The sequence below is a fragment of the Colletes latitarsis genome, chromosome 6, assembly GCF_051014445.1.
Source record: "Colletes latitarsis isolate SP2378_abdomen chromosome 6, iyColLati1, whole genome shotgun sequence".
NCBI classification, from domain to species: Eukaryota; Metazoa; Arthropoda; class Insecta; order Hymenoptera; family Colletidae; genus Colletes; species Colletes latitarsis.
The window spans coordinates 27,009,153-27,035,822 of record NC_135139.1 but is presented as its reverse complement, the minus strand read 5'-3'; the positions used below and the strand labels follow the sequence as shown (position 1 = coordinate 27,035,822).

The 26,670-nt window shown below is 33.2% G+C and overlaps 2 protein-coding genes across 14 annotated transcripts; both read right to left on the bottom strand.

Annotated features, from left to right (window-relative positions):
• Nucleotides 1-7: 7 nt before the first annotated feature.
• Nucleotides 8-15,427, bottom strand: Rab23 (RAS oncogene family member Rab23). Of its 6 annotated transcripts, none has more exons than XM_076767528.1 (7): nucleotides 14,992-15,009; nucleotides 14,496-14,878; nucleotides 10,543-10,664; nucleotides 6,133-6,295; nucleotides 3,991-4,070; nucleotides 3,721-3,917; nucleotides 8-1,087 (listed from the first exon to the last, which is right to left on the bottom strand). In XM_076767528.1, the coding sequence occupies exons 3-7, from the start codon at nucleotides 10,623-10,625 to the stop codon at nucleotides 957-959; spliced, it is 654 nt and encodes a 217-aa protein (XP_076623643.1). In that variant the 5' UTR covers nucleotides 10,626-10,664; nucleotides 14,496-14,878; nucleotides 14,992-15,009; the 3' UTR covers nucleotides 8-956. The 6 variants fall into 6 exon arrangements, with proteins under 6 accessions (XP_076623643.1, XP_076623641.1, XP_076623642.1 ...); XM_076767526.1 differs by lacking the exons at nucleotides 14,496-14,878; nucleotides 14,992-15,009 and adding exons at nucleotides 13,110-13,287; nucleotides 13,358-13,828; XM_076767527.1 differs by lacking the exons at nucleotides 14,496-14,878; nucleotides 14,992-15,009 and adding exons at nucleotides 13,110-13,287; nucleotides 13,423-13,828.
• Nucleotides 15,428-15,556: 129 nt separating this feature from the next.
• Src42a (Tyrosine-protein kinase Src42A) lies at nucleotides 15,557-26,290 on the bottom strand. 8 transcript variants are annotated; one of them, XM_076767517.1, is made up of 8 exons: nucleotides 25,955-26,288; nucleotides 23,037-23,378; nucleotides 22,176-22,297; nucleotides 21,898-22,061; nucleotides 18,988-19,315; nucleotides 18,566-18,901; nucleotides 18,258-18,480; nucleotides 15,557-15,624 (listed from the first exon to the last, which is right to left on the bottom strand). In XM_076767517.1, the coding sequence occupies exons 1-7, from the start codon at nucleotides 26,005-26,007 to the stop codon at nucleotides 18,272-18,274; spliced, it is 1,554 nt and encodes a 517-aa protein (XP_076623632.1). In that variant the 5' UTR covers nucleotides 26,008-26,288; the 3' UTR covers nucleotides 15,557-15,624; nucleotides 18,258-18,271. The 8 variants fall into 8 exon arrangements, with proteins under 8 accessions (XP_076623632.1, XP_076623631.1, XP_076623634.1 ...); XM_076767516.1 differs by lacking the exon at nucleotides 15,557-15,624 and adding an exon at nucleotides 17,367-18,047; XM_076767519.1 differs by lacking the exon at nucleotides 15,557-15,624 and having other exon boundaries at nucleotides 17,367-18,480; nucleotides 18,988-19,309; nucleotides 25,955-26,290.
• Nucleotides 26,291-26,670: the final 380 nt, after the last annotated feature.

Sequence of the window (26,670 nt, the reverse complement as noted above, 5' to 3'; positions counted from 1 at the left end):
GATGTATTTTTTTGTATGCTTTTTCAATGCTTTTTAAGGTACTGATTAAAAGAAACTATTTAAAAATCGTAACGCTTTATTTTTATTTATTTTATGCGTTTACTGTAGATGAAAAAGTATTTTCTTTCGACATAATATCTTTTTCCCTTAGAAACTAGTATATTTGGTTGGCTATTATATTGATATCTGTTTACACATAAATTAATGTCTAGAATAATATTTTCTATGAATTTGAGGCGGCGATTTAAATTAATTTTAGTTTTAAATATTCCACTCGATGGAATATTTATACTTGATTAAAAAATTACCATATATTATCTAAACTGATGATTCGTTACAATTATATTTTGACTGAATGTATACAAAAAAGAATATTATAGTCATCTTCCTTAACGTTCGTCTTTAACACATACAAATAATATATTTACAAATCACGTAGGACGATTTAAGCTTTTCAACGCAGTTATGAGAAGATATTCAAGTAGAAAATAAAATATTTTTCGAAAAACGACATGAGAATTTTGTGTTCGAAATGAAAATTATTAACCTTAAGCAATTAAAATTTGTTGTCGGTTGTACGAATTAAAATTTTAAACAATGTTAAATTGTATGTTTTTGTTTATGATGTTAATTATTCAATGTATCGTTAAAGCGAATTTAAGCAGAACATGTATCGGAGCAGTACTTGAATAATTGTTTGTTAATGCGAATGTACATCACAAATTGACTGATATATATCAACACTATTCGGAGACAAATCATACAGCGCATTCATTCTTTGATCACGATCCTGATGCACAACGTTGTGCCTAATTAATCATTAGACCAATTAGTGTATCGTTGCCGAATCGACCATAGGATATTTATATTTTCATAAATATGAATATCAGTCACAATACACTGTTGGAGTATATTCGTCAGAGCTTTTGACACACTTGTATTTGTCCATGCAAAAACTAAAGTAGCCTACAAGCATTTTTCACGAAATTTCGTTTCTTGTGATTTTTTGTCTTGACTCCTGGCCGCAAAACAATTGTACCGTTCCCTGTACTTCGGCCACATGCGGATCCATTTGGACTAAAAGCACCTGTAATAGATATGATTATATATATATATATATACACACGCATGCACGTGCCCCCCCCCCCCACACACATATATTTTCATAAATCGAGAAATTCACGGGTGAAACAAGAGAGCCGTTTCTTAGTTTACAGAAATACAATTTCTTACACTCAGTTTTATCGTGATAGGTAACGTGTTATTATAAGAGATACATATACTTACATGCGTTTATTAATTTATTCTACATTATCTGTACATGCTGTAAACATTTAGACTGTTACTTGTATAAAATCTAAATTACGTTATTTAATAAAACGATTCACGCTCCGTAATTTATAATGTTGTGTACCTACCTTTCTCATTATTATTGAAACAAATGGTAATGTGACAAAGATTCGTCGAAACACGTTTGTATTTTATCGAGATGATCGATATTTCGCAAAAATTTGTTTGTGCAAAATAATTAACAGGAACGATTAAAGTCAGCACGATGTGCAGTAGTTGGTGCTACATTCCCACACTTTTACCAGTGTGTGCTCGTGGAATGCTTTGAAAATTACGTTCGAAATCATTTTTTCGCGTCCGAAATATAATTGTTTCTTTCGTTGAACGTGAAAGTGGACTTTTCGATTGCTGGTGTTGGTTTTCTTGTCGTGTAATTGAATCGCTATATACATATAATATAGTATGCTCGAATAATTATTTCTTAAATTTATGTAATTCATTTTACGAAAGCCGATTTAATTTGAAATGTTTTCGTGCGCGATGTTATTAACATAGAAAACGAAAAATTCATTCTTTGGCCAATGCTCGGTAGCGAGCGAAGGATATAATATTACACATATAGGCGTGAGTTTGTGTGCTTTTGTGCGTGTTACATATGTACCACTACTCTGGCTCGTTATTCAAGAATCAAGATCAATGGCAGCAGTCACGCGATCAGAAGATGTACTTGGATATACCCTACAGAAACGCAACCAAAGTCCTCAACCTTAAATAAACTGACGTCGACCAACGTTGATTCTGAACAACTGGAACACTTTTCGAGTACTTTTAATTACTAAATATCACATAATATATAATATCAAACGAAATATTAACTAATAAACTAATTGGTAACTGTAAGGCGAATAGGAACGATCACTAGTATCTAAACGACGATCAATTCAAAGTTTCAAACAAGCGTTTACGCGTTACTTAAAATTTCTTAAATAAATTTGTGTACTTGCGAGCTTATGTACACTGTCGGTAAACAAATTTCGAGCATCGTCCGTTCTTCATAATACACCAAAAGGTTGGTCGTATTTTTTTACATCCGTGGAATCATTCGCTATGAGTTTGTACCTCAAGGACAAACAGTAAACGCTGTATTTTACAAAGGCGTAACGCAACGATTACTCGCAAGAATTCACAGAGTGGGACCAGATTTTTATCGAAGCGGAAAGTGGTGGGTGGTTCCTTTTGTACGATAATGCACCAGCCCACTCTTCGGTAATTGTGAGTGTATGTTTGGCTAAAAGGCGGGCTACAACTATTCTTCACCTCCCCCCTCCCCCCTGGTTCCAACCGATTTCTTTTTCTACCGAAAATTTCAATTACCGATGGAAGCAAAGAGGCAAGCTGCTGTTCGGTTTTCAAAGATCACTTCTACACAACAATGTGTAGAAAATAGAATAAATAAAATTCATTTTTATAAAAAATTACAATTTTCAAGGACATTTAATGAGCTTAAAATAAGTTTTAAGCGGCAATCAACCTATCTTACCATACCAGTTAACCGCCGCGTTGAAGGTATGCATCTAAGGTTGCTTAAAACTTTTGAACTGCAGTGTACGTTTTATAAGGTGGTTCGTTCGTTCGTTCGTTCGTTCGTTGCGTGTGTGCGTGCGTCCCTGTACGAGGCGTGTGCAATTTGCTGATCTATGTATGTATGTATATGCATAATTAGATGCGTGACTGCTGTTAAAATATGTACCAACCGGAGTAGACCACCTGCCAAATCTGGGCCAACGTTCGATCGTCCCTTTTTCTTGTCCGTCAACTTGGTTGCGATTTTTCGGTTGTCGAACCGAACTTTACAACGAATCGAGAGAAAGGGGTTCGAGGGTGGACTTTTAATCCGAGCTGATACATCTGTCTCCTCACGAACCGCGAACGTGATGACGATATACTTAAGGATGAAACGACAGGATCAACCCGTGTATTGTCCCGGCACAGTTGATACATTATGCATCTTCTCGACGGAGTTTCCAAGAAAGCGCATTGTTCTTTTCGCACAGCTATTGCGGGCTAAACGACTGGTCAGCGTCCACGTGTGAACCGGCTACATATCCCTATTGTTCTCCATCGTACAAATTTTATGCAACCGGTGTGACTACGACAGAACCACGTACATATGTATAATGCGAGGGATACGTTCCACTAGACTGAAAACTTGTACACGATAAAAAAATAACAAGAATTTAAATATTTTCTTTCTTTCTTTTAAATAACACCCTGTTATTAAATTTAAGATACGAACTTGTTCGGGATCCTCGTTTAAACATTCTATGTATCGTAGAAGGGACCGTACGAATCGAGAGTACTAGTTTCATTGAGAGTAGTTGGCAATTTCCATAGTTGTCAAGGAAAACAGAGGCGAAAGATTTCACTCACTTATTAGAGAAGGTGATCTAGGCCCCGTAGAAGAGTATAATTTCAGGTCGTCTTGATAATCGTCGTCGCAGCGGCGCATCTCGTGGAGACATCGTGACGCCAGATGCCGGAAGACGCTCATGACTCCGACATCCTCTTTCACGGATGTCCTTAGAAGTTTGCAACCCAACGCGCGGCCTAGCCTCTCGGCTTCGTCCCTGAAACAATGCGCTATGCTCGAGATTACTCGAAATTAAGCCGTTAATTAAGCAAACCAGGCGTTACGCTTACGGATCAATCACGCACTGATCAACCAGGTCCATCTTGTTCTGTACAAGTACCGTGGGAATTTCACCGCACTCGTTCTCCACCTGAAAACCAAAAAAAAACCGCGACTTTCTTATGCGTCTGCCTTATCAACGAACGGGATTCAAAGTATTCTAATTACCACCAACTAATTTCCTACGAGTTCTTAACAATCTTTTTATCGGATGCCTAACTTCTACAGACCATGTCCGAAATACCTTGAAAAAGATCATTTAACAATCCGATCGATCTTCCAATCATTTAGAGCAGCATACTTTCAAACATCTAACAAATAAGATAAACAAGCTTGTACCGGAAACATTACGTTAAAATAGAATACGATTCCTTGCGACAGAGTTATTCATGCTGATTTGTACTTGGTTCAGGTTGAGCTACACCTTTCTCAGCAGTTACTCGGCGACAATCAAAGAAAAAAGCCAACGTACAAGTTTCTACGAAAGGAATTTGAGAGCGTGTCCGATGATCTCGAATGTCTCATCAGTATCGTCAGCGATTCTATTTTCTTCTTACTGTACTGTGACCGTCGATACGAATACTTTGTACTACATATGGACGACGATTACGACGAATCAACTTGGTATACATTGTACAATATATCTATAGAGATTTCCTATTTAAAATTCCTAGACATCTTGGTCTTGTACATGTATTTTTCATTGTAAATTGAAAAAAAATTTGTTAAAAATGCCCGCCATCTAGCATCGAGGGTAACGAACTATTTCTCGACAAACTTGGCCATTTTACCATAGATGGCAGTGTAAATCATGTACCACCGATGGGTCATACTTAAATCCCAGACCAAGTACTTATACGAGTAGACCTTTTACCCAATGTATTTTTTCGGCCCATTTTTATGGGGTCTTGAAACCCCATTACCATTTTCGTGTCATTCGCAGCGTTACCAACAGATTTAGAAATAAACACAAAAGGAAGTGAAATAGAAAAAGAAATTACATAAAATTTTAGTATTTTTTAACGGAATGAAAGCTGTACGGTCCAGAATTGAGCATCAATCGATTAATTTCATTGGAGTAATCAATCGATTAAGATTATTTAAAGATTTCAAGATTATTAAAATACCTAAGGATGTACCTCACTGACAACGACACCGAAAATTCTCTATCTTTTATTTTAAATTGTAATACATCATTTATTTAAAGAATAACTCGGTGTGGCAGACAGATTGGGTCATCAAAGTCCATAAGGTGAAAGGTCTTGGAATGTTTATTCACGAAAATGCGTAGAATTTCAAGGACATGTCTATTACCAAAAATGATTATAATTGACCCCCGCAATCGAAAATAATTTTTCCAGCACGATTTAAAATTTTTTTTTTTCCCGAAAAATTTGGGCACCTACCCCCTGTTGATTTTTCTTAAAAATTCGTTTTTGATTTTTAGTAAATTTGTTTGACGCTCTATGGAAATGATGTTTAATACGACGTTTTTCTAGGTATCTGTGAGCTCTACTTCATAAATAAATTTCAATGAAATATATTCGCTATTGTCGGAGACCATTAGAGTCAACTACTTGTTCCTCGAATTCCTGAAGGTATCATATACAACGCGTCAGAACTGATATACAATGTGGCTATGCATTAGTGCGTGTAAGTAGAGGGGCAGTTTCCTTCGCGCACCTGTCTATACATATATTGGATTGGCTTTTTTAATCCCTCCCATAGCAAATTCTCATAGTAATTCCCTCCCATATTAATTCAGCGAATAGTTTTTCCATGAGAAGGGGACGGTAAAATCTCCTCGGAATTTTCAGGTCGGTATGGCAGTCAGATTGGGCCAGGAAAAACCCTAAGGTATAAGGTGTCTACTCGTATACCTTGTCTGTGATATGAAAAGTTTGTTAATTAGTCAGGTCGTCGTCGTCAGAGGAGAAGGAGGAGTAATTGTATGGAACTCGTGTTTGGAAAATAATCTAGGCTGTGCCCCGCTACCTGTAGAAGGAAACGTACTGCTGTAGAGCGAGTTAAAATCAGCCCCTTGCTTTAATGGCACCTTCACTTTCACATTCCACCTTCTGTCGTGACTACCTACGGAAACGTGCTTGCACCGGTTCAGCACGGTGTGTGTATGTCTCGTGCACGAGTCGTACCTTCAGCTTCCACGAAGGAATGGCGTCGAAGGAATCTCTGTCAGTGGCTGAATAAGCAAGGACGCAGGCATGGGCACCACGATAATAAGCTGCGGTGATTGCGTCGAATTCCTCCTGACCCGCAGTATCCCAGAGCATCAGTCTTACGTCCTCGCCGTCCACCCTGTGGAACAATGGATTCTGCTTAGAACAACGAGACCTGAGAACGCGAGTCCAGCTAAAACTGAAACCCGAGTGAATTAAACTATTAATCGGAGGAGAAAGTATTCTAAAGAATCCTGTTTTCGTGTTATTTTTTCTTAAAATGGATTTAGGTACTTTAACGCGTAAAATGTGAAAATAATTGTGTAAGGTTAGCTGCTCGTCGGTTAAGACCGCCGCTTAAACGGAAACCAGAAACCAGTGTATAGCGTTTAAATGGCCCATAATCGGTCGTTCGTCCAAGTAACGAATTTCTGTTTATAGTCCGACGCGATGCCTGTCTTTTGTCCAGAAGCAAACAGTTCTAGGTTCTGAGAAGCGTACGTCGTGGGATACTTCCTGGTGCATTTATACCCCGCGGGCAGCACACGTGGTTACCATTTTAAGATGGGAAGCTGCTTTTTGCACCTTCCTCCTTTCAGCGAACGCACGAAAATAGAAATCAGCCTGTAAAATTACTAAAACACCCGCCTAATCGCAAGAGATTTAAACAAGACCAATTATTATGAGACATAAACGAGATTATGGATTCCGAGAACGCATAAAAAATTTCCGTCTTTGGTAGTTTTAATATCCCCTTGATGGGCATAGAAATAATTATGGTATTTTAGGGTTATTAGGACATGGTTGAGATATTTTCAAAGTTCTCGTTGAATGGCGATTAGGAATCATTGAGATCCTGATTCAGGATAATATTAATGAAAGTGTGGCAACTGTACAACCTCTGAGTAACGAACGGATACTAAACGAAATAACGGAATGCGATGTTGGTTCATCGCACAACCCAGTTACGGGTTCAGTTGTGAGAAATGCGGTCGAGTTTTCTCTTTTCCCTTTTCACTGGTCAATTCCTCTGATCTTGTATGATATTCGATCATGCACTCGGAACGTTTCTTAGCAGTTGCACTCCTTGATGCGTCATTTACTTTACTTTGGTAGTTAATCGAGACCAGGTCTGGGCTTATTATCCGGATATTCGAATATTCGGCATACTAAAATAATAAGGTAATAACAATGATTAACGATGACATTCGTAGTAAAAGTTACACGATTCGTAGACATTATTTATATTATTATTTAAATAGTAAAATTTGAAGAAACGTTAAGGACATTTCTGGACATATAAAAGAGGCGTGGCAGTCAACGTGTTAATAGGTATACATATTTTAGCGAGTCTTACAAACATAGTGTTCCCGCGTTGCGAATAATAACAAAATGTCCAAGTATAGTTTAGAATTTTATATTAAAATTCCAAATTATTCCCGCGTATAGTCTTTTTGCGAATAAATCTAGAAAGAAAATAATGGCTTTTTTCAACTTGGAAGCTTGGAGGATATCCCACTTATTTCTTCAGACTCGGCATTTATAACAGTTATCTCGATAATAAAATTCCATACGTAACAACCGTTGGTCGTTTTTTTTCCATCTAAGGTGAAACTTTTCTTTTTTCTATTCTATGTATACATACATACATACATGTGTATGTATTTAAGACAGGTGTAACCCGGATAACTTGCCCGTTTATAAAGCTACAGTGCTGTAACGCTGTGTTATCATGCATTTTTATTTGAAAACATAATTCAGTTTAAGACTCGTAAGATCGTTTTTAAGAAACAGAAATGTTACAAGTTCATACATATTCATCGGTGTTTGAAATGCAGCGCGTTGCCGACCGACGACCTCGGTCGCGATACTCTTTTCATCTGATTTTATTTAATTTCCACGTATGTAGAGTTTCGTTTGTAACTTGGAGAAACAGTTTGCGCACGATCTTCTTTCGTAACGCATTCGTTTAGAACACTTTACGCTTGGGCGCTGGTGTTACTCGGTGATATTGTAAAAACGCAAGTGTTTCTCTGTAATTTTCATTTCATTCCGGCTAATCAAACCGTCCCTTTTTTATACTCTTATTATTATACGGTAAGTTCGTTCTGTCTCGTCTACGTTTCTTTATCGTGCAATAACTTTAAAGTTTCATGCGATTCTCGTTAAAATGTGAAATATAGAGTAGTGCTTTATAACAACGTGTGGTTCGCTATTTCGCCTAGGTTGGCGATCAACAAGGGACATAAAAGCAATTGATAGAATTTGTATGTATAAACGTGCGTCTTGTTTAAAATTCTTCTTCTCGAATTATAGCCATTTTAATGCTCTGATATTTCTTAATCGCTATCTCAACCAGTACAACGGATTCTGTCACATTGTTTCCAACGTAGAGAGAAATACTCCAATAGAGCGCATTTACCATGTTTAGAGAATACAAGTACTTAATGAAATTAATTTCCCTGAAAGAGTTCCTTTTTCTATTCGGTTGCTGTATGGACAACATACGTTCCGAAACATTCTGTATACCGAGGCTCTCAACGTGATCGTCGCAAACAAGAACACGGAAGTTAATCCGGTTACAGTAGTTGGAAAGAAAGTTACGCTAGATGAAACCAAAGTGAAATCTTATTTCAAGATTCGAACAATACAAGATTGATTAACTTCCAGATATTAAATGGAAGTCAAGGAAAAGAAAGAAACCGTAGAATATCGATCTCAACAAGTTATAACGAGCAAATTATTCCGACTAGTTCTGTTTTCGGGGAGGAAATTTCAAATATTAAAATGATCTATCGCGTAAATAATTTAATAAAATTATAGTAAATAGTTGCTTAACTGAATAGCAGATAAAAATATTCCCCGCTACTCTAACCAAATGAACAATCTTTACGCAAATTGGTTAAATTGGGGAAAAATAAAGCCATCAGATCCGTTTATGATAGAAAATATCTTTCCTTCCAACTTTCTCTTACATATAATGTGAATGTTTTAAAATTTCTCTCCTTTTTAATACTCGATACCTGTTATTGACATTTTAAAAGTCTATCGTATCAGATGTGGTTTAAAAACTATAGTATGACCGATAAACAAGCTGTTTACTTCTACTTTACTACGTACATATACATATGTATATCGTATACGTTTTTCCAGAAGCGAAATTTCAAATAAATCCAACGTTAAAGATTTGGAAAATAAATTATGGTAAACAAGATACTAGATTATTTGAGAAGAACCATAGTTTCGGTTTAATTACCAATCGATGGAATAATGGCGCGTAATGTAAATTTAATTAAATAGATATAATAACGGTGATTTAATTGCATACTTGGTTATACGATCGAAATTTATGTTAAAAGCTATTGGAAAACGTCGACAGATGTTTGCCAATCTCCTTGAAAATGGCAAAAGGATAACCGAGACTAGGACGTCTCCCGCGAAACGTAATTAACTCGAACAACTATGTAGGTATACGTGTATAGTATGTAGGTACATACATATGTACGTGTACTCGCGGAACACCTATTATGTATTCTTCTTTAACATAGCCTTTAATTATCGTCCGACGTTACAGCTGCTTATCTGCCTATACTTTCAACACCGTGAAAATGATTTTTCTCTTGTCCCGGATATTAATATTCCCACCATTCCGTGGGATATATGCGACGTGGCCCCACGGACGGACGAATCTTAGCCGATTAATGGTTCGGAACAACTATAACCAATCCATAATACAATATAACCGAGCTATTTCGCTGTAATTTCATTTCTTGAATCTGTTTATCAGAGAACTGCGAGAGTTTTCGTTACATTTCATCCAGCGATGTTCTAAACCTTTTAATAGAAAAGACTACATAAGTAAGGTTTAATCGTTCCGATGCGATGCGTATCTAGTAATTTATGAAAGTAATGATAAATGAAATCGAGTATTGGATCGATCGTGAGATTACAAGATAGCTTTATCATTTACAATTTCGATATTTTACGCGTAAAAGAAACATCGCGGACTTTGGAAATGTTGCAGTGAATTTTCTCGTCGAGGCCTAGCGAGATCGGATCGGAAATATTTTTCCCCCGATTAAACGACTCTCGTCCTACCTGTTTCAATGGATTTTTCTCCAACGACCAATAAAGATCCCGTGATGATCCGATTACGGTAAGCAAAAACGTCGTCGGCAAGATCGTATCTCGGTAATCTTTTTTTTTCAATTAAACGTATCGTCGCGTCTTTTGATCCATGGATATTATCGATCATCGTTGCCCCCCAATGTTCGTGTTCATTTAAGAAAAATTATTCTCTTTCAATGAATTAAAACGTAAAATATAGATGAAAATTACTATTATTGTTGCAAGGCGGACAAGTTCGCTCAACTTTCGTTCACTTACTCGATCTCCCGTTCCAAAAAATCGACACCGATCGTTTTCTTGTAATCCCTCGTGTATGTACCTTTGCAAAACCTTTGGATCATCGATGATTTTCCTACGGCACCGTTGCCGACTATCACCACCTGCAAGTCAAAAAGTATCTTCTTATACATGGAATTTCAATGTGAATAAACATTCGTGTAGAAGCATACTAGATCCTCGATTTCGACGTCGCGAAAATTGAAAAAAAGAAAACCGAAAACGATATAATTTTTACTATCGACAGATTTACATCGGTACATCGTTTCGCCATGATCACGATACGATCTGTATCCTGCGTAATTAAGAATAATTTCCGATTCAGCGAAGATAAGGTGCGTTACATGGACGATGATCCCGATGGTGGACTTTCTAAAAGCCATAGGTCGAGACGAGCAAGAATAACCATAGATCCAGTAGTTAATTTCTTGCGCGACTTTCTTGCCAAACGATTATAAACCGATCGACTAGAACGGGCAGCTTTTTTTCTTATAACATGAAGTCTGGTCAACAGAATGTTTCATCGTCGATACAATGGATAGGATCATTTAATATTCGAAAGTTTTTGAGCAAGTAGACCAACGGGGATCGATAAGTAGAACAGTAATAAATAAGAGCAATAATAATCATGATAACAGCGACGATTTTAATAACATAGAAAAATAATTTAAATGCATAGCAACGATTGGTAGATGCTAAAATAAAAACTGAAATTGTTCATCGACTTTTATGATCACTATAATGTTAATATGCACAAGAAATTCAAGTTTCAGGTAAGCGATAATAACAGCGTTGATATACGTGCTAGTAAAATTTATACATACGAATGTATTACAAGCAGAGAGTAATCGATAAAGAGTACGGTGGAAGCATTGCTTTCTAATATCATACTTGCACAAAACTGTCTCAACGCGTATTGATAACATTATCGAGCATTAAAATTCGCTATACAGCCTATAAACTCTTTGTCGCATTTAACCATCTACAGTCATCGGATTCTGTAAAACAAAACTACATTAAATTTACTTTTTATGAACGCATTTAATCTATCGGACGTATATAATTTCACTTCCTTTCAATAGTTAGTGCCGCTATTAAAATTTACCTTATGGAATAGTATCCATGGAAATATTAGAAAAATGAACAACACGCTCGTCTATTAAATGACAGACACACGGTCGTGTGTTCGAAAATACAAAGGTCATGAAAACTGGTCGAACCGCGTGCGAAGGTCTTTTATGATTTCAGGTTGATTAACAGTTTTTCAAGTACAGTTACTAACCAGCTATAATTTCAGGAAAAGAAGAGGAAGCAATTAATTACGAATACATTCGCGCCGATACCGAGGACACGTCTTTATTATGATACGTTTAGTTTAATAAACGGTCCACGGATGTTCTTGAAAGCGTGATTTTAAATACAACATACATGTATGTGTATAAAAGCGAGCCCAGTTTATCGTGAGTACTCGACGTGAAATAAAAAAATAAAATTCTCTCTAGAAAGTTTAATGCAGTGCAACATTATCACGTTGACTGTCACGTCCCTCAACCCCCCTCCTTCATTTCTTTGCATAAATAGTACAATATCAATGTTTGGTCTATTCGCTGTGATAACTTTCATTACGTGTAAAAATTTGTTAAATCGCGACCTCGAAGAGCGTTGTACCTTAAACAATTCCGCTAAATTCAAGATAACGGTGCGCCTGAAACGACAACTGGGTTAAGTCGATAAGAGCCCTCGAGTCCACCTGAACCGGTCCTCGAAATCGAGCTACTGTAGAGAACTACAAACATATCTATATAGGAAACTAGTCCACACTAATAAAATACACCACACACGAAATATGTAAATTCATACGATCGATTATTACAACTTTATCGTGTAAAGTTGTCTAATGTAAAATACTTAATTACTGTCACTCTAATATATTTTATTTAAAATACCAGATACATTCTAAAACGTTATACGTGCATAGAGGTCGTTCCGTTATGCGTATACGACCTTGCGTAACCTTGCACGATAAGTCATTGGTTTTGTTTTACGAGAATTTAATCTTACGGAACAAACAATGTAATGTTTCGCTTAAACAATAACCAAATTTAATCCTGGAAGTGGTCTTCGTATAGATCGTTCGAAGGCAACCAACACACGTTAGTGAAATAATTAACATTGAAATAATCAAGGTCCATAATAACACATACATTATTTACGGAAAATATGCGATATGGTCATACATTACTCATATCGGTATTAAATAGTCAACGGTTATTATTTGGTATTATCATACTGTACATTGTAGATTTTAATGGGAAAAGGATTATATACCAAGCCGGACCATACCAAGAACGTGCAAGCAGTCGCAAGACTTTTATAGCTATCGTAAATAACGAACATTCGCACAAAATATTTTTGCGAATGAGCTTCGAGCAATAGTTAAATTAATCGATTGTACCGTTTTCCGCATTAACGTCGTCGAAAAAAAAACATTTTTATAAACCTCAAAATAATATAAAATATTATAGAATTCAGACAACAGTTTTCCTTACGCTTTATTTTCTCCAGATCCGGTCAATTAGAATTTTTAATCACAACTCCGCGATAATTATTGGAAACGAGTGGCACCCAATTAAACCAGTGTATGCTAATTGTGTGAAGTTCTCAAACAAGCCTATATCTCCCTCCCAATTTCATCGGTAACGTAGCAACTATCCTTCGATCTTATCGCTAAAACAGTTAAGTTAAAGTTTGAGTAATATCAAGTATTCCACTGTTAGTTTTTACTAACAAAACATACATCGAATAAGAATACAATATCGTTTTATGTTTCTAACTATTTTCTGTAGTTATTCAATCGCTTACGTGTTAGTACTTAATTCACGATGTAATGTTATTATCTTCAATGAGTACAGCGGATGTTAATTTAATATATGACGATAACCTAAAAATACGAAGAATTTTTAAACATAGAAATTATTCATTCAACACGCATCTTTGGATGCCTGATTTAATGACTAAAACAAGTTATGCGAACGACGCGGTGACAAATAACCGAAACACTGTCAAAATTTCCGTTTTGCTCGAATAAAAAGTATCATTGTAACAGATCGCATTTCAAGTAAACGAATACCGTATACCATCGAGAATTAAACACCGTCGCTTAACAAATCTTTTCGGTAATAACGGTATGAGTATCGACTACAAAAAATGTCAATAAAAAGCATCATTTTTAACCGAGAAACAACACGGTTCTGTTACGCAATTACCACCGACTACTGGCCAACGATGTTCGAATCAAGTTCGAATTTAGTAGACGAGAAAGTTCAATTTCTACATAATCTCTTTCAGATACTAATACCTTAACGAATAAAGTACAATTTCGTTTTCTATATTTAATACGAAAGAAAAACTGTTAACACGTGACAGGTACGAAAATAGGTCGTTACTTGACTCGAAGGAAGAACGTTAATTATGTTGCATATTTCTCAGCGACGAAATAACATGTAACGATGTATGTACGCGCGTACGCACTGCTTGTTTCAACCGCGGACAATAAGAACAGTAAAATACGTAGTCTTACACGTGCACATGCCTATGAAAATGTCAGTATGTACCGTTATAGCAATCGAAAGATAAACTGCAATCATTGAAGCAGGACTATACAATATTGTACAAGTTTTGAATTACATAAACGTTTAGCGTATATTTTTTTTAAATTATCATTAAAGAGCAAATATCTCACGCTGCATGATTTACTCCTGTTAATATTATTACTGTTCACTTTGTAATAAACATGCTGAACAATAATAATTTCGTCAATTTCAGACTTTACGAATGCTGAACAATCAATACGTTCTTTAGGGCAAATACCTTTTGCGAAAACACTTTTTCACTAAATTATATATTATGTAGAACAAGCAATTATTGTTAATTACCTTTCTATCGTGTTTCTATCTATTCGTTGATAATTATCCTTATCATTTGTTCCCTTTGGCTCACAAAACGAAAAAGAACAAAAGATGCAAGTTTCATATTTCTAACCTATAGCATGTTTTAGCCGGCTTTGGTTGTATACATACCACAATGCAGATCTCTCACTGCGCATACGCATTTCCGAAATTTGATTTGAAACCGAATCTTTAGCGAAATACATCCACGTTGTACAAAGCAATCGCAACCCATTACTCTCCTATGCATTTATTCACTTTTATTTTCCACTTCAGAACGAAAAATGTTGATTCGAGTAGGTAAAAGTGGTTACGCTTCGTGTAAACAAGTAATCCGTTTCCTTCTTTTCAAGGATGCTTCTTCCTAATACCTTTCGAGGCGCGTTAATTAAAAAGTTTTATTTCGTACATCCGTAACAAAAAAATTGAATGTCTCGTTTATGGAAATATCGATATAAATAATGAAAATTAAATTTTTGATCACCTTGAGTGATATCTCGAGTTCTTCCTCCCGCATTCTGACCGTAACGTGATTAGCATAATATCCAACTACAATATATCCGGCGATGTCTGTCGCTGATCTTTCGTGTGAAAATTTTGTTAGCAACGATCACCTTTCACGATATTTTGAATCAACCACCACACACTGTAACCGATACATTGTTGTGAATTTCAAATAAAACTCACGCGCATTTCTCTTTGTACACGATTGATATCGGAAAATACTTTGTCGAAAGAGCAACACACACACCGGACACGCGACTACGCGCCACTAGCCGACTGAACACCTGTATGGGACACCTGCTCTAACTAACCGTTTGGTAACTTTCTCTAGTGACTTTTCAATCACGTCAGGATCGATTGCCAACCGTTTCGATGAAATTCAAAATCGCGAGAGTACCGTGACAAGAAAAACTTTCCGGACGATTATACGACGAGTTTAGGAGTTTATTAACTTAAAGATAATCGTCGACAATTCGTACATGTGTTAAATATATTTCATAAGATATTTACAACAAACACAGTGAATGCAGAAAATCGTTGTTAACTGGTGTGTTTAAACAACATTGTAAGGTAAAAAATACAATTAAAATAATGGACATGGTGTAATTTTCATCTGCAAAAAAAAATATACATTATACAAATGTTTAGGAATTAAGGAAAAGTGGTAAGGAATGTAAGAAATTACAAACAAGTTAAAATTACTATTTGTAATATCTCTACATATACGATATATGCGTATGTATACGTATGTAGGTATACATATTCATATATACGCGCGCGCGTTGTTTGTATGTATGTATGTATGTATGTATGTATGTATGTATAAGTAACTACACGATAAGTAATGTTTATGTATATTGTGTATATGTATGCATACATATAAAATTATAAAGATGTATATAATATAATAGTTATTAGACAATACGCTTACATACGAACAATTTTACCGACAATACTATTTCATTGACATTGTTTTCATTTTTCTTCAAAAACAATCTTCTTGCACAGAGGATCATGCTATTTCACATCGTTAATACTGCAACGCTAGTATATCCTCTGCTTTTTTTTCTTTAATTAAGAAAAAACTATTAATAAAGAAATTACTGAGCTTGTATATAAAAATTGCATAGATATTTTATGTATAAATGAAACCTATATATAAAAGAGCATTTCGTTACATCCAAATAAAAACTGTACAGAATATAAATATGTATGCTTATATAAAAATGTATTTTTGTACAAAATCGCCTGACATACCCTACATAAATGATTTCTGTAATTCTTCCTAACATCAATGTTAATATTATTCATTAAATACGGTATAATTTTTAAAAATAACAACGTGGCAAAATACTTTCAATTAATTATCAGATGACCACAAAAGATAATCAAAGTTCCTTTATACTGAATTTTAAAGAAAATAATAATTATAAAATTTTGCTTCGTCTTTGAATTATAATAACGGTAAAATAAATAATCAAAGAATTTTCACAAGAAACAATGCATTTAAATTATTCCTGTTTTTGAGTACAATATTGATGCAATCATTCCCGCGTACGCGCTTGGCAGTATGTGTATCATTTTTATGTTTTAATGGATAAAAGTTTTAAATGTACATCGTGAAAATAATTACAACATACGCAGTGGCCTCTGACTAGTATACATATATGCATTTGAGTAGAAAAGCAAAACAAACCATATCAAGTTCTACATGTACAGTCTACAAATTTATAATATTTTTTTATAAATGAGATAGACGTTTCATTTACATAGAATGAAACAAAGGTACACATTGTATTGTTAATGAAAGTTTTTCAAAAAGTATAAGTAAATAAATATTAGATATGACACGATACTTTTACTGTAAACGTAGACAAGCTAAAGCATATATAACATACATGTAATATAACATGTTTGTTTATTCTAAAATCTTTCGTGGAAAACAAGAAACTACAGATTATTAATGTGTTTCCATATACTAGTGTATAATTTTATATTGTTTAATTGTGAAATTATAACCTTTAGAAATATAGACTATTAGTAAAAGTCAAAAATTATCAAAAATAATAAATGAATAATACAAATGAATAAACATAAATTTAATTAACATGAAAACATGATCGAGTGCAAGATCAATAATAGTTAATACTAATTGTGGAGTTCTAAAACTATAACACGCCTATACGTATACGATTAAATCAGAAATTTGGGCATTAAAAGTTTACATGCCTCTAATAACATTAACATTAATACCATTGTGTACTTTCTTACGTTATCTTACACATTTACTACTTTTACTATAAACAATTAAGAATAATTTTTAGATTAGATGCATTGCTTCTATTTACTAATGTGTTTTTTTTAATTTTTTTTTATTTATTTTTTTTATTTATTTTTTTTAGAATGACTGAGAGTTAACATATTCAGAAAGATTGTAAAACAAATATGTATAAAACTGAAAAATATCTATCATACATGTACATGGGTTTTCAACGAACCAGTTGTAAAGTTTTCAATTTTAAATGCATTAGAATTCAAGTTTATATATATATTCAAATGTTTAATATCAAGAAATTACGTTATTTTAAAAAGAGAATGAAATGGAAGCAGGAATGATGAGTCAAGGCGCATGATAATCCGCCTCGTCATAAATCTATAATTTAAATCCTAACGAACCATCTTTCCAAGAAGATGGAATGTTTATTTTAATTAGTTGAACACTGTCTTAAAGTTCTTTACATACATCAAATATTTATAATACGTTTGACTTGTATTATATCGTCAAGGTTTATAAATAACAAATTCTTACTTTAAAAATGTTAACTCCCATAAATATTGCCCAAGGAAACTATTAATATTCGACATTGACACGTTCAGAATATAATTTCTTAAAATAAAATTTAAACTACGTCACCGTTTTAAAAGTCATCAAAGTACCGATCTTCATTGTTGCATAATTACCGATGAATTGACAAACTTGTTCTTCGATTTTATGGCAGCCAGAATGTAACGAAAGCAATCAATATAATGATATTGCTAAAAATATAAACGACATCATTTATCTTTTGTAGAAAGAAGATTATATCGTTTAGTATAAAGTGTACTCTGAAATATCACAAACATCCGCGTGTCTCTAATAAATTCTTAATTATAATAATCTGCATTTTTCTCGTTGCATATTCATACAGAATATCTATCATATCTTATCAGCATCTTAACAAATCATATTCTAACAAAAAATAGTACTTCAGTTTGGTACTTCAATATGCGGATGCCTCCTTATACTCGGAGCCTTCCATTGTAAAGAAGTCCTCGAGTTTCCACTGAAGTGTTTCGAATGTCGGCCTTTTCATTGGATCTTTATTCCAACATTCTAACATAATGTCATATAACGCGGTTGGACAACCAGGTGAACATGGCATTCTATAACCGTGTTCTACTTGATGAAGAACTTCAGCATTTGTCATACCTACAAATAATAAAATTAAATATCTTAACTTGGATATCTAATAAATAGTAAACATTATGAATCCTAAATTTACAAACTTATTTACCTGGATACGGTATTCTGCCATAAGTGACCAATTCGCTAAGAAGAATACCGAATGACCACACATCGGATTTAATACTGAATTTACTATAATTTGCAGCTTCAGGAGCAGTCCATTTAATAGGAAAACGGGCTCCTACTCGAGCTTCATATTCATTTTCTTTAATCAACCTAGCTAAACCAAAATCTGCGATCTTCACTACATTTAATTCCGCTACCAAAACATTACGGGCAGCTAAGTCTCTATGAATGTAATTCTGTGATTCAAGATATGCCATACCCGCTGCAATTTGCGCAGCCATATCGATTAATCGTTGTAGATTTAAAGTTTTGCCTTTTCCTAAAATAAATATTTAGAATATGTATAATACATACGAAATAATTAAATTACACGTGAAATACGTGTAAAAAATTATATAATATTACCTTGTAAATATTCTAATAAACTACCATTCCTCATCAATTCTGTGATAATGTAAATAGGTTCTTCCAAAGTGCATACAGCATATAACTGAATTAATTTTGCATGACGAAGTTTCTTCATAATTTGTGCTTCTGCTAAGAAATCTTTGGGGTCCATAGTTCCTGGCTTAAGCGTCTTTATTGCCACTGCAGTAGTGTTATTCCATGATCCTTCCCATACCTCCCCAAATTGACCATGGCCTAATTTTCTCACAAATTTGAGAGACGAACGATCAATCTCCCATTGATCCCGTGTGCGATGACTAAGACCCTCGGTAACAGGTTTCTCAACCTATCAACAAAGTCAAGTATAGGCCAGTCAATGGCTGCTGAATTTTTAAATTTTCTTAAATAAGTATATCACTATAGTGAAAATGACAAATGTTCCTTTAAAATGTACACACTAATGAATAACATGTGAAAAGTTAGGTGTATATAGGCCACTCTAAAGTTCCTTTAAAAAGCCAGAACGTTGATCTTACTTCCTGTTAATACAAACCTAATCAGAAGCCCTTTAAGGATGTTGTTTAGAGGCTGCATAACCGCTTATTAAGTTTGTAAAGAATTCATTATAAGTAACAACAAACAGCAAGTGTTGCTTAAGTAAAAAAAATATCTAGTCTAATGATAATACCACAAATAATAAAACAAAAGAAACGGTGACTATTATGCAGGATGCAAGTGATGAAAAGCAAATGTTAAGTTATTTAATTTCATGCCTTTTGACATTCACAAGAATTTTGAAAGAAAACTATTTTAAATTCGTAAAAATGTAACAGCTAATGTGTGTAAAGTACAATTCTAAACTTGTTATATAGTAGATGAATCTTTATTTCTGACATATAACAATATTTTTCAAAAGGTCTTAAAGTTGTTACATACAATTCCAGGAACTTAGTAATTGAACACTTATGCGCAGTCCAAGACATAAATTCATATACTAACAATTCTTTCATTGTCTAGTATACACATTGCCAATAAGAATATAGCACCATATGTCAATTACCTTTGTAACACAAAGTGCTCTCAACATCTTAAAATTGTGACGATTTAGAAAAGTAAAATATAAAGAGTTCTTAAAGAGAAATAGATAGAAAACTTGTAAAAATTGAAGAAAACCTTCAGTCAGTGAGAGCATTAAATAATGTAATTTGGCAGGACAAAAATGTCTTTGTATTTGAGTTATGAAATTTGTATGCAATAGTTCATTAAAAATTTTTCAGAAAATATATAAAATTTATTAGATGAGAAGAAAATCTGTTTTAAAATTCTTCAGTGCGCGTACAAACACAAAAAAGAATTTTAAAACACATATTTTTAAAAACTGATCTATGAATTTAGATTTCATATACAGGATGTCTCGACTATCTGCAAAAAATATATTATTTATTACATATAATGTAATATAATATAATATAATATAATATAATATAATTTAATTTAATATGATATAATAATATTTTTCCTCTATATTTCCCACATTTATTGTTTGTGCAATCAATACTGAAAGACATAGTAGGTAATTTGGCATAAAAGTTAAAAATATGTATTTTAGATATCCTGTATATCAAATAGATTTTAAGCACACAAATACTGGTAGTACAATATGTTTATCACCCATTATGGTCCACACACAAAAAATTTATGTACCACTAGTCACTGTCATAATGAATTTCAATAATAGTACATCAAAAGAGTACATGCCAACACATTTATTCAAATTTTTTTTGCCCTTAAATGTGTGCTTTCAATCCTATTTCTTTTAAAAAGCTATCAAGTTTAGTAAGATAATTTAAGATTACAAAATGTAGTGAATTTTCTAAATGAAAAATGATAATCTAATGTCTTTGAAACATGATTCCATATAGGACGGGCTTATGCTGTGTGTACAGGCCAAAGACATAATGGAAAGCGTTCATGTTAAAAAGAAAATTAACATGTTATGTCATATTGGGACATTCAATTTACCAAGAAAATCCAGCGGGAAGTAGGGTAAGCAATAACAGAGAAACAAACAAAGTCTATTCAGAGATCAAACTTTGCAATATTATTTATCAAACTAAAAGCTGTTTTCAGACCTTAATATTTTTTAAAATAAATAGCAACAATATATATTATGATTTTTCATTTCATCCAGCTATGTATGTACTCTCCAGAAATCAATAGAAAATTTAATAAAGAACAATCTTTTTACATGTTTGTAAACAGAGATCCTTCGATCAATTTTTATTAATGTTAGTATTACTTTTTATTTGTCAATATATTTAAATATCAATTAAGAAATATATTCTACACTTTGAATTACAACTTTGCCCAATATATTGTTTTTAAATATTTCAACAATATGTCTTAAAGAAAATACTGATTATTGTTATAGTCATTTGGTACATTACATGATTTTTTTCAGCAAAGTCCAACTGGAGTTTAGACAGTGCCATAAATATATAAAACATATAATGTTTAAATGTTATTTAATAGTTAAGTACAATTGTTTATATTGCTTCATTTATTCTATATACAAAATTAACCATATTGTATGCTTGTGTACAATAAAGATCAATAATATCATGCATTCATGTTCTTACTTTCAGTTTTAGTTTACACTCAACATCAAGGGATTTCTACAACGCTATCGTACGTTAGAATGTAATTTTTAAAAAAAATGTTTAAGTTTATTATACAAACTGAAGAAGCCCCTTGATAAATATTTTTAGTAAAAATATTGAATAATAATTAAGCAATACATCATATTCTTTGGTACAATACTGATATATTATTAAAAATCATTTTCATACATGCAGCAAGCTGTCTAAACTCCATTTATATGATATAGGATCATTAAAAGTAATAATTTAATTGGTAACTCTGTCTTACCTGTACACAAGGTTTGCATAGATTTACACACAGTCCATCAGCATCTTTACTATAATGTTCAACAAGATCCTGAAGGTTCCTGAATGTAGTTCTCCTAGCAATGAAAAAACCACCTTCGTCCAATTGCCTAATCCGATAATGTTTAACTGTATCACCGTCACGTACTATAAAAAATTAGAAGCATACGAGTATTAAAATATACTAGAAAACTATTATACATGTATGTAATTGTAAAAATATGATATTTGCAAAACATACATAATTATTTATTCATTTACCTGAAAGAGAATAATCATTATGTCGACTTTCAGAATCTCTGATTAAAAATGCACCATGATCATTTTCAGGCAGTAATAACTTCTTTTCAGCTTCGATTCGTTTAATCTTTCTAAAATACCATCTAAAAAGAATAATATTATTTTTTAGAAATAATAATTGTAATATTTATAAATAATCATATTATAAAAATATACAAGATTTCAATAATAATAATAATAATAATAATAATAATAATAATAATAATAATAATCAATGAAACCTAATACAAACAACAATTTGACAACAAATCATAATCATTAAAATATATATTGTTTATTTATCCAAACTAACTGATAGCCAGAGGTGCTCAACCAAGCTAATAAAACTTGGAGTTAATGCAAGCACTGTTAGTGAAAGCAAGGTCACATTGATTACTTGACTGTATGGAGTGAAATTCATTAGGTGAAAATGCAACAAAGACAAGTGAATAAATCAAAATTCATTGGACTCTTTAAATCATTAATTCATATTAATAATATTATTTCTATGATATGTGATGTGTGTACACACACACACACACACACACACACACACAAATAGCATCAAGCACTTTCCATTTGAATACATAACTGTGAACTTTTACATGACTTGCGTACTTAATACAAGCATATTAAATATTCATTCACTCATAATATTTTACAACATACAGTTGTTCGTTTGGTACCAACTGATATTTATTATAATGAAAGCATAATGCACTTTTCTGTAACTTAACATATGTTTTTTAATCATAATCTGCCAATCCACCATTATGAAATATACAAATAGTATTGCCAAGAAGGTAAATGTGTATATAAACCTTTTTTAAAAATATAACTTACGGTTCTGCTTCGATAGATTTTAATTTTGCAACATAATTGCTGGGGATATATCCTTCCTGTCGAGTTCTTTTACTTCTAGCTAGCCACCAATCCCCTTGAGTATCATTTAAAATCTCTAGATGTTCACCTTTTCTAAAGCTTAAATCTTCATCTGTACGTGCATCATAGTCGTACAATGCAACAAAAATTTTTGCGGTTGGCACATCCGCATCTGGAATTTGCGGCGTAGGCCTAATAGGATCTGGAGGTGGTGTTGGGACTGGACTAGCTTGAGATGCAACTGCCTCTATATTTGGATTGCCTATTCTATCAGGCTTTTCTTTTTCAGTATCTGTCGGACTGCTGAAACAATTACCCATTTTTATATATAGTTTCAAATTCGTCCAATGTAGAAATTCACTGTCACTGTATCATGAAATATAAAAACTCTTTTTGTAAATGTTCATCCAATATGTTCACGTTTGATCCTTTTGCATGGACATTGAGGTATAGTGGTGCAAGTATAAAATTTTCATAACACACATGTCTTGGTACGATTTCTTAAACAGTTTTTAATACATTTCTCGTACACTTGTAAATCCGTTTATATTGAGTGCAGCTTAACTGTACAAGATGAACACTAAAGTGCACTTCGGTTTCTAAAACGTTTTGTATAGAAATCACTAAGAAAACCGAGGAAATAATTCATAAAATCGGTGATTCTCTTCTCGAAGCTTCTTCTCTTCTTCTTAAGAAATTAACAATTGTTACGTCGACATCTAACATAATAAATATTGAACACTTTAAATTATTCGAAAGTTTCACTAAAAAACACGAATAATAAATGCGAGTGTTCATTTGAGTAGCCATTCACTCACAGCAGTGACACTTTCCATTAGATCTCTGTATAACGAACCGTGATATAAAAACAGACGTATGCTCAATTGGTGTTCGCATTTTCGTCGAGTTCGCGCTGATCCAAGTTTGACGTCATAATGTAACCCATGTTTCAGTTTAGGTTACGGAACATGAATCTTATTATTATTATTAATATTTATTTGCGACCTAAAGTTACTTATAATATTTGTTGTTACGCATGATATTATTATGCTTTCGTTTGATTCTTTCCCACTGTAAAAATATTATCGGAACAGTTCATGTTTCATATAGAAAAATGAAAATAAAAACAACAGTTAAACATAAATTTCATTCGTATTAGAAATACTCGAACAATTCCAATTACAATAGTCTTCGTCTCTGAATTTTACGATTTATTATTCTGCGTTGAGTTAATGGTAAATCGCTTAAACTGATATATTATATAGAAAATGCTAATTATATACTTCCGCTATAATGACGTGCTTGGATCATTTCTCGAAGGACTTGTGTGCTTACGCGGCGAACATACACGTAAGCATATCCTGTTTTACTATCAAGCAATGAATAATTAGCGTGGGAGCGTTTCCTTTGACGCAGTTTGGTAAAGATAGAACAATTCAAGGTACATACATATGTAAGAAACACAAGTACGAGGTCTTAAGGACACTAGGAGACACGAAATAAAATGCACATTTAAGTTCGAAACCGGCACTACTGGTGTTTCTCTTTTCACGGGCACAATAAAAGGATAATGACTATTAATCGAATTGTAACACACCGACGAAATATACGGAATAAAAATTCTGAGAAAAGAGAAAAAAAATTTAAAGGAATAACACTTTTATATGGGCAATAGAGCCCGCTAGATTTGAACTTGTTTAATAGGTCGGCCATCGCATTATTCGAGAACAATGTAAATTCTCTTACACCGGAAGATCATTTTTTTTTTTCTATCGTCAATGTTTTAGCACTGGCGTCGCATAACAGCGAGTGTCTTCGGAAACACAACGACGAACAACGATTAGAAAAAACGTGGACAACATAATGGAAAGTAGAAACGTCGTCGCCATTGCATTAAATCGGATCCGTAAAAATTCTGATTTCCACATTCACGACAACAATAACTATAATATGTAAAACACACGATCAATTTATTATCGAAACATACGATTAAGTGACGAACGTGCTACGTACGGTGTTTCAAGACACCTCTACAATTGCTTTATTCATCTTTGCAAGCAAACGCAAAACATGAACAGACTTTTCACGAGAAACCGACGGAGAGGTGAAAACACCCATGGTGAAGGTGGCCAACGGAATGTAGCTTTCGGATGAGATCGGATATGAACACGAATGCAACCGAACATTTACTGTCCCCAACCAACCAACAATACAAACTTGTATTTATATGCATATTGCTATGATAATCTCGTCGCATTTAGAATATCAAACTGACACTATATGAACATTTAATCAATTTATTCTATCTTTAGTAATTATTAGTTAGTTAAATGTCTCGGTAATCGAAATTGTTGTTGTCGATTATATTTATGTGTTAGAAGATCTTTACAGAATTTTATTAATTCAAAAAGAGTATGATATTATAATTTTTAATATAATAAGAAACAAATTAATAATTGACCATGTTTCTTTCGTTTGGCATTTGTTTTTCCAATTTTTTTCAAGGTAATAGTGTTCGAAAAAAGATCACCATACGTTTGATCAAATTCAAAATCTTTGATTACGTATATACTTTATCGTGCATTTTCGTACGCGATAACCATAAAAACCCTGTGATTCGTTATACCGACTATTAATTATTAAACAAAGAACACACAATAAAAAGCATTCTCATATCGTTATATTATATTGATGTATCGATTATCCCTGTCTTAAAATTATATTTCGAATTTTTAGAATATTTAACACGTATTATTGCAATAGAAAATAGAATATTCCAACGATCCTACATCAAATATCAAATGTGTTTATCAGCCAACTAACTAATGCGATAGATATGTACTTATCTGCACTACTGATACAATATAAGTATTTATTACCTGAAATATCTATCGAATAAATGTCGAAGGGTTTTAAATTTTTTGGAATACATTGTATCAAACGATTCAATTTACACATCCAAGTAACTGCGAACTGTACACGTTGTGTTTTAGTAAATTACGCGACAAATACAATACAAATTGTTAACTGTAACCGGCGGTATCTGTGATAATACTGCTGAAAGCTTACCTATTTCAAATTATCTGTTTCACAGTTTTTATGTACTTGTGTATATATGTATATGTATAAGAATATACCGCATCGTGGTTATACGTGCAAATGTGTATACAGTTTCATTTATTACATTATCAGATTTTCTTCCGTAATCTAATTACACATTTCTATGAAGATACATCGATGTTTATTCAAAGAATTATGATATTTATTAAACAATATTGTATTCTAATTTAGGAAACCATCGTTATGATAAAACATATTGAAAGAAACACGTTTTTTACAATTTTCTTCTAAGAAAGGTAACAAGGTGAAAGTGAGAAAGATGAGATAAAAAATTCTACATATACCTAGAACCGAGTGGAAAGAAACAAGATATATGGTTTCGTACGTATGTATACATATACAGACATACGTGTAGAATAGTGGGTGAGATTTTCCGAATGTTTCCAAATTACACATTACTTCCGTTCTTTTTACGTGTTTTGTAGAATATAATATAACCAAGTACAGTAAAAGATAAAAATAGAAATATGTAATA

What these genes read in the sequence shown, in the direction of transcription:
- Rab23 (XM_076767524.1), bottom strand. Translation starts at nt 15,024, where the DNA reads ATGCGGGAGGAAGAACTCGAGATATCACTCAAG. An exon ending in TTTTTGGAACGGGAGATCGA is followed by an intron (nt 6,296 to 10,542) that starts GTAAGTGAACGA and finishes ATTGTTCCACAG; the next exon opens with GGTGGACGGCGAGGACGTAA. An exon ending in GATCAGTGCGTGATTGATCC is followed by an intron (nt 3,918 to 3,990) that starts GTAAGCGTAACG and finishes GCATTGTTTCAG; the next exon opens with GGACGAAGCCGAGAGGCTAG.
- Src42a (XM_076767517.1), bottom strand. Translation starts at nt 26,007, where the DNA reads ATGTATTCCAAAAAATTTAAAACCCTTCGACATTTATTCGATAGATAT. An exon ending in TATGCAAACCTTGTGTACAG is followed by an intron (nt 19,316 to 21,897) that starts GTAAGACAGAGT and finishes CTTTGTTGATAG; the next exon opens with GTTGAGAAACCTGTTACCGA. An exon ending in TTTATTAGAATATTTACAAG is followed by an intron (nt 18,902 to 18,987) that starts GTAATATTATAT and finishes TATTTATTTTAG; the next exon opens with GAAAAGGCAAAACTTTAAAT.